This window comes from Nanorana parkeri, unplaced genomic scaffold, assembly GCF_000935625.1.
Source record: "Nanorana parkeri isolate BGI_ZX_2015 unplaced genomic scaffold, ASM93562v1 scaffold1469, whole genome shotgun sequence".
In the NCBI taxonomy this organism is placed as follows: Eukaryota; Metazoa; Chordata; class Amphibia; order Anura; family Dicroglossidae; genus Nanorana; species Nanorana parkeri.
The window spans coordinates 258,095-266,113 of NW_017307737.1; the positions used below are offsets into that span (position 1 = coordinate 258,095).

At 43.5% G+C, this 8,019-nt stretch overlaps 1 protein-coding gene across 5 annotated transcripts in view; it reads right to left on the reverse strand.

Annotated features, from left to right (window-relative positions):
- CLSTN1 (calsyntenin 1) overlaps positions 1–8,019 on the reverse strand; it is an 88,364-nt gene that overhangs the window by 21,425 nt on the left and 58,920 nt on the right. For all 5 annotated transcript variants that reach the window (XM_018570174.1, XM_018570177.1, XM_018570175.1 and 2 more), the window contains 3 exons: positions 7,665–7,850; positions 6,792–7,040; positions 3,614–3,735 (listed from right to left, as the gene is read on the reverse strand). In XM_018570174.1, the coding sequence (XP_018425676.1) occupies positions 3,614–3,735; positions 6,792–7,040; positions 7,665–7,850 (557 nt within the window). The remainder of the gene's footprint in view (positions 1–3,613; positions 3,736–6,791; positions 7,041–7,664; positions 7,851–8,019) is intronic.

Here is an 8,019-nt window from a genome sequence, read left to right on the forward strand (position 1 = left end):
TGATGGATGGCAGGAACAGCCTTCTAGGTTAGCTTGCTCAGAGTCTAGCCAATGCTATGTGTTATACCTCAGGCCTGTACCAGACAAATGGGCTCCAAGAACCAGCTAGTCATGCCCGGGGCAGCCTCAAGACACAGGCACTGCAGGCAGGAAGTAAAGAGTTATTATTCATTATTGTACGTTGGGTTGGGCTTGATGTACATTTTAAATACCTCTTCATGTGTCATATAAAATCTAGAACAGCACATAGAATTGAGGTTTTTCACTAGTTGAGGTGGAAAATTGTGGAATGGTATTTATTCCTGGGTTGGCAGCTAACAGTCAAGAGAACAATTGCCTCCAACATGCAGAGACAGAGCCTGGAACAGTATGAGTCAATCTGCGTCTGATCCTCCAAATCATCCCCTTTAGAACACAAGGTCACCTTGGCTACAGCTCGGCGGATCCCGAGGGGCCAAAGGATGACTTTCAGCATCCGTAAAAGCTGCAAGAGCGGTACCAGGACCGGCTTGTCAAGACTATCTTGGCGCTGCCTAATTTGATTCATTAAGAGGGAACTGGTGGCTGCAAGGCCTACATCACCCTTATTAACACGAGTGCTAAATTGTGTCACATTTCCAGGATTAAAGTGACAAGACATTATCTGGAAGACAGTGAAGGAAGCCCCATGGCTCCGTTCTAGGAGAATTTATCTTTTTTACTGTACATTTTAAAAGAAGCCGAATTCCGTGCAATGCAAGCAAGGTCATTCACGATAAAAGTAGATTTAAGCCGTCACCGTCTTATTATATATGACGCTATATGCATTTAAGTCACGGCTGGATGAATCCTGGGAGCTGGGTAGCCAAGGCAGCTAAAGTTTGAGGTTCTCTATTCGACCTCAATGGAGCTGGCGCCTAAAAACAAATCCTGTTGGCTCCTGAATTGGACAGACTGGCTCCTAAATCCCATATGAATTTGTCCACCCCTGATTTAAGTAACACCTCTGTTCACTGGTTTGCAATCTGCTTTTCTTTACCATAAAGTATATTCCGTACCGGGGTGATTGCTGCACCAAGCTAAGCACATTCATGTGTGCAGAAACACAAACTACATCTCCTATCATTATTATTATACAGGATTTATGTAGTGCCAGCAGTTTGCTCCGCACTTTACAACACAGAGGGAGAGAATACAGTTAATACAATTTCAATACAGGAGGGCTGCTAATTTCTGCTGAAGATGCACCAGCTGAAGCTTCAAATTGTAGCCGGGAAGGGTAAAGAGAGGCATTCCCAGGGGGATGACTAGGAGGCGTTAATAACAGAAGACGCCAGTGTAAGTTATGTCAGCACGTAATACTGTAGTCCAGCCGGGGACAGCACTGATGGCACCTTCAGGCTTTATTTTCTGTTATATAAAAATGCATTCCATTAGATATACAGTCCATGTGTCCATCCCTACAAAAGCCAAGGGGAGCATGCACATCTAAAAATGATGCCAGGGATATTTTAATTTACAGTAACCTCAGCAATAGATTTATATAGAAAGATAAAAAAAATAGAATGGTTTTATAGTCGCCCTTAACTGAGATTGCGCTCCACAGAACTGAGCATTGGGCAGTGTGGCGGGCAGTGTGTGGCGCGATCATGTTTACAGGTAAAATCTACATACCAGCAAGTACAGTTTTTTAAAATATTAAAACGCATGCACACAGTAGAGTCAAAGCTGTGACCTTTGTCCTTTAAATTTGTATATATTTTTCCATTTTGAATAACATTGTCCTTATCTTTAGGCAAACACCTAAGTACTAAAGGCCGCGGGATCTTTGCAAAAGTCTTTTATGGCTCCAAAGAAAAGGCAGTAATAGGTACTTTGGTTTGCTGGCAAATTAAACTCACCCTAAATGTGGAAAGGCTGCAATTACAAATAATTGTTGTATCGAAGCCCCTTTTTTAAAAAAAAATAAAAAAGGTAATTAAACCCAATCTTGTAAGATCCTTTTACACATTGAATTTGCCAGGCTGTGACTGAACAGTCCCTGTAGAGCTCACTCTGCTCTCCAAATAGTAACAAAGCCACCATTGAACTGCCACAAGATTTCCAGAACAGCAACCCAAGCCCTTCTCTGCTGTGTGACATGAGGACTTGCCTGTGCGTGCTTGCTTGCTGCGTCCCACACCTCCCACCACAATCTGCTCTACAGTACAGACAAATCTTTCCTCACCGATCTGCAAATGACAGGGCCACGGAGCCTTCTCACATGCAGACGTATATATAGATGTCAGGAAAACTGACTAAGTTATCAGATCTACCGCTGAATGCAGGGTGCACTGCCCAATGCAGGGTGCACTGCTGAATGAAGTGCACTGTGACACTCCAAGAAGTGATGGAAATGTTCCACAACAAAGAAACGGGATTAAAACCAGGCTAGCGCTTCTCTACTATATATAAATCATGAAAGTCCTAGCTGGAGTTCCACCTAAAGTTAAAACAGTAACAATGAAGGGTGATCAGTCTAGGCATGGATTCATGGCTCCTGAATGTTTAATAATGCATGAACTGAAATTAAAAGCAAGCTACAAAACACAAGAACAAGCAACCGTCTGTAAGTAGAGGGTAGCAATTCAAGACAGCTGTCCATCCAAAAAATAAAACTCAGTGACCTCTTATAAGGGCCATGTGACACTAGTAATCCTGTCACTGGTGGAAACTTGCCATAGAACACTTACCTGATCCTACGGTGTTGCTCCTGCTCTAGGGGAACCAACGAGGTGCTGCTCTGTCACTGTTCCGTCATTGGCATGCAAGCTTTGAAGCATTTCAGCCAGATGTAGTGATGCAGTAGGACCAGATAGTTGCTCTCTTTGGTGGTCTAAGCAGCGTGGATGGACAAATCTCCCGTTGGGCTGTTGTATTCTGACAGTGGCAGGTGTCCTGCAGTCAGAATACCCGAACAGAGACACCAACAGACTGGCTGCCATCTCAGTTCGCCTGAAAATCTTTTGACCAGCACTTTTGATTTTCTGATCAAAGGATGCCGGACAGAAGGGTGCTGGACAGAAGAGTGATGGCAGGGCCACCCATTGAACACATTTTGGCCGGTTCATCAAAAACTGGCTTGAATTTGTACAGTGAATGGCCAGCTAAAGCTTCCTTATCAGACCTGCATAAAGATCTGCTGGGCTGCAGTTAGCAGCACACAGTGGGAAAGCCAGGCCATCCAATCCTGAAACAACATGTATTTTTATTGTATCTTACATAATTCTTATGCTTAATGCGGTGGAGTTAACAGCAAAGAATATACTGTTAAAATAAAATTCCTCTCACGCAGAAACTGCTTTATTGCCGCTCCGTCCGCAATATCAGAGCATCAGGAAATGACAGGGGGCCAACATGTATCTGACATTATCACAGTTGAATGAAAATTAGGAAAATGTTTTTAGGCAATTCTAATCAGGCCAAAACACGTTCTAAAACTCCTCATAAAATATTACCACTGGCAGAGATGCGGCAAACCCACCTATATAAAGAAACACATGCTTCAGAACAGTGATGATCTGCACGTCCATCCCTTTATCACCCAACATGAAGGACAAACGGATCTAGATATTAAATGGGAACCATCACCGACCTGATTCAGCTTCCAGTGGAATTCGGCAGGCTTGTAAGTCTTTTCCTCCATGGGCTCCTGGCGGAAAAGGAAGCCCACTTTGCAGTTGTGGATGTACAGAGAGTAGTGGTGTCTGTTCATGTCTAGAAATAGAATAGTCAAACAGTAAGCCATGGGGCAATGACAACTAAATACTTTGATAACAGCATTACCATCAGAAGTAAAACATCAAGATAAATAAAAGGAGAGGGATCTGTGGATCAGGTTCAAGAAACTACGCATGTGAAACAAGACATTATTAAAGTCCTATAGAGAAGCACTTTAGGCAAACTGCTGGACTGGGACTGTTGGTGTACTCATCTCTGAAAGCACAAACTCTCTCTAGATATTACGGTGGTGAGGTTACGGAAAACGTTCAACTATATGAGAGGACAGATCAGCAGTTTACACTTTTGCTGCTGCATGAAGGATGGCACCAATGGCAGCCCTTTAGATGTGCTTCATCCCTGGAAGAGACTGGGGACTGGGATCATGCACATCTACAGGGATGCAAGGGATGATCTATAAGAAGATGCCTGCACCTCTATCAACCATCAGAAAGCTGAACTGTCAGGACAGCGGAGATTTTAAGTAAAGTTCTCAAAGCATCCAAGATAAAAAATAAACAAAAAGATTATGTAATGATTGGATCTCTTAAAGGGGTTCTAAAATGTATTTTTTCTTAAGCCATGTAGCAGATACCCTAGTAAGGTGCTGGGAAACCATTATATAGCATGATCCAAAAAGAAGCTGTCTTCGCTTCTTCCTATCATGATTCCAGGGATGCGAGCCCACGAGCGAGTAGGTGACGCAGGATTCCCCAGGGCGCAGGGTCTAAGGGCCAGACGGACCCCCTGAATGAATTTTGGACTTAGCTGTGTGCTGAACCCCAGGTCACAAACCCCGGGCTCACCCTGCTCATGTGCAGAGAGTTCCTATTCACACAGGAGACCTAGAATGCGGCTACGTTCCAGTCAGCACTGGCAAAGGTGAGAGGGCAACAGAGAAGAAAGAAGACGAAGATCTGTAAAAAGGGCTAAATTCGGGCTGGCAGCAGAGAAACGTGAATAGGAGAACTAAGCCAAGTCGGCACATGAAATATCACTCCAAGGAAAATCAGGTCAGGAACAAAGGTACAAGTGGGCGCTCAGAGGCAGAAGGAGTGTTGCTCAAGCAAAACAAGCTGATCTGTGCAGGATTTAAATAGGGAGAGAGATAGTAGGCCAGGAAGTAGCAGGAGGCAAGGTATATTAAGAAAGAGCAGAGCACATGTTTGTAGAACCACAGGAGCCTGCAGACCCACAGCAGCAAAGAGGTAAAAACAAAAATCAAGCCTGTTGAAGCACGGGTAATAGATCAGCTCTGCAGCTGATCTGCGACACTTCCTAATAAAGTTATAGCAGACAAATAAGATGAGCTCCCCCAATGCATGGAAACTATTTCAGGGAAATCAAATGTGATTAATGTTCATAGTTCATGATTTAAAATGCCTCTTATTTTAAAACAACGTTCTGCTTTTTAACTAAGGCACCTTCCTTAAAATGGCCTCTCTGTGGCTTCTTGTAAATGAAGACTTCACCTGCTCCTGAATATTTAAAACCCTGAAAAGTGTTCACCGATAAAAAGCCATTTATTCTTCCAGCTAGGCATACAGTGCACTGAGGGAATTGGAGGTTAAAAGCTCTTGACATTGAGAAGTGATACCATCCGAGTGGCTTTCGCTTCTCTCGCTCACAACAGACCCCTCTATGTTCCCGAGATGACATACTTCTGATCAATGCCTACTCTGTGCTTGTGTAGAAACATAAACATTTTCTAAGACTCCATCTCTTCTTCTCAGTAAAATGTGGATTTGTTTGGGAATAGATGCAATCACCAAAGCGGCAGCTCACTTTCCACTGCTGGTTCTGATTTGGACTTTATCACTACTTGGTTAAAGAGTCAATACATGAATAGAGCCTCTTCTTCAAAAGGTATTCTTCACTATGTAGAGGTATTAATAAAACCCCAATATAGGCGCTTTTTTTTTAACCCTTTTACTGCCATGGGCATAAATACTACATCCGCTGCAGCACAAGCATGTCAACAGACTCCCAGCTGTTATGGCAGGGCTTCAAGTGAAGGCAATGAGTACTTCCAACCTGTTAGATGTGTGTGTGAAAGAGCACCGATCACCCCCATTGTTCCAAAATGTCAGTTCGGCATTCACAGTCTGGCTGAGCCAGCAAGTGTGGCAAATCCCAGAAGGGCAGCAATGCAATTGACGACAGGAAAATGCGGATCTACAGGCAAGGTTGTCATTGTACTGCCCAGTAGCGGTCTCACATTGCCCTACTGCAACCAGCTCACAACACAGCTGCGGAGAGGTGGGCCATCTTTTTTTATGCAGAGTGATGGGAGGTGCATGTCATGTGTCATTGAGGATTATTGGCAGGTTTGAGGTCACAGTGATAATGAATGTATGGCAATTTGTGGGGCTCTGGTGCTTTTTACAGGTCATGGAGAATGGAAATCAATACCAGCTTTATGGTATATTGACATTTTGAAGCCAGAGTCTATTTATACTGAATAATCAATGTAATGTTATTAGAACGTCTACAGGTGATCAAGCAAAACCAACAAAATACAAGGGGCACATTTAAAGAGCGCACGCTAATACAGGAGAAACTAAATGGCTGATGTTCCAAGCTGGGACCTGTAGTTCTCCAGCAACATTCACGCTGTGTGTCCAACAGTTACTGTCTATACAGTTTAAGGTCTCAGAGACATTTTTATAGAGCCGTGTGCCATTACTAACACAACACAAAGGGATTGCAGTGGGGCTGTCACTTTTAAAATGCACCAGCTACATGGGATTTGGCCAGGTAGGTCTCTATATTTCGCCAAATCCCATGTAGCTGGTGCATTTTAAAAATACTGCAAACATACTCATGTCCATTAAGCAAGTTTAAAATTTCAGTTTACGTTCTGTTATGGTCCGCTGGATTGCTTCTTCCTCCAGTATAAGTAGGTGTCAGATCTGCAAGTCTATTAAGAATCCCTGCGTCCTAATATTTGTTTTTATGAAAGCCATCATCTTTGTCTTTTGGAATAAGATCTATGTCTGTATATAGCCGGGGGTGGAAATAACATATCTGAAGAGATTGGAGATGCTCTTTACCTGTTTTATCAGAATTGCACAAGATGGTTTCCTTCTCTCGGCCACCTGGTCCGTGCCTCATCCAAACGGAGATAACAAAGGGATCTTTGAGGTCGGCGTTCACAATGCCATCGGGGATCTTTACTGCCTGGGTGCCATTGAATTCAAACACTTGGTCGCTGTCATGGCCGTTATCAGTTGAAAGCCCCACGGTCCAGTTGGCGGCACTACCAGGAGGTGGGAGCAGTTCGGCAGTGTTCGCAGTAGCACCTATACACAAGCAGAAGGAGTGTAAGAGAAGCCTTGGATCATGTCAGAAAATGGCTTTCTGGGTAACATTCCTTTATGGCTTTGCTGTGATATGGGCAAATCAGCAAAGATGTCCCACCTATAGAGTTGCTGCAAAATACCAGGTGGTTTGACTATCAGTAGATTATATTTCAGTACACTGCTTGTTTAATTTTCCAATGGTTACGTGCAGTGTTATTTATTGTAAAAGGCACCGCAGCACGCCCCAATATGCAGCTACACACTATCAAACACTGCAGTACATTGCACTAGCAAAAATGCAGCTTTAGACACTTATCCAAATGAATGGGCTGGCTTAACACAACACATCTACATGAGACAAAGTGTGTGAATGAGTTTGAGTTACACACATAATGAACTGCCCGGTGTAAATGGTACCTTAGTTTTAAACGATAGTGCATGCATAAGGGAATTTGTAGTTTATTGTATCAGCCTATTGTTTTTGTGTATCCCCTCATGTGACATCTCTACATCATGCCTCTTGCTGGATTACATCCTGAGCATGTTCCAATCTCCTCAGTAAGTGACCTCTGCTATGGGGTTCATCTGATACAAGAACACAAGATGGCAGCTCCGGACCCTTACCGCATAGTCTGTGGATAGACTTTTCGGAGTATGTGTCTCTGTCACAGCCTTTGCCGATGTGGCTGGTTTCCAACTGCACCATTGCTTGAATTGACGTGATGGGTTCATCGCAGGTCTCCAGATGCATGCCAGGGAATAATGCCAGGGACCCTGTGCCAGGCTCATACTCCACTCTTTTACTATAACCTGCATATTTCACAAAGGAAAAGGAAATGCGCAGCATGTTATCACTTTAAAATATTCCAACTGCAGCAGAGTTATTCCAACCCCGGTGACTGGGCTTGGGTTTAGAAACACTTTAAAGCTGATGCTTATTAATGTCTGTATTTTGTTTCCCTGGTTTAAATTCCTGCCC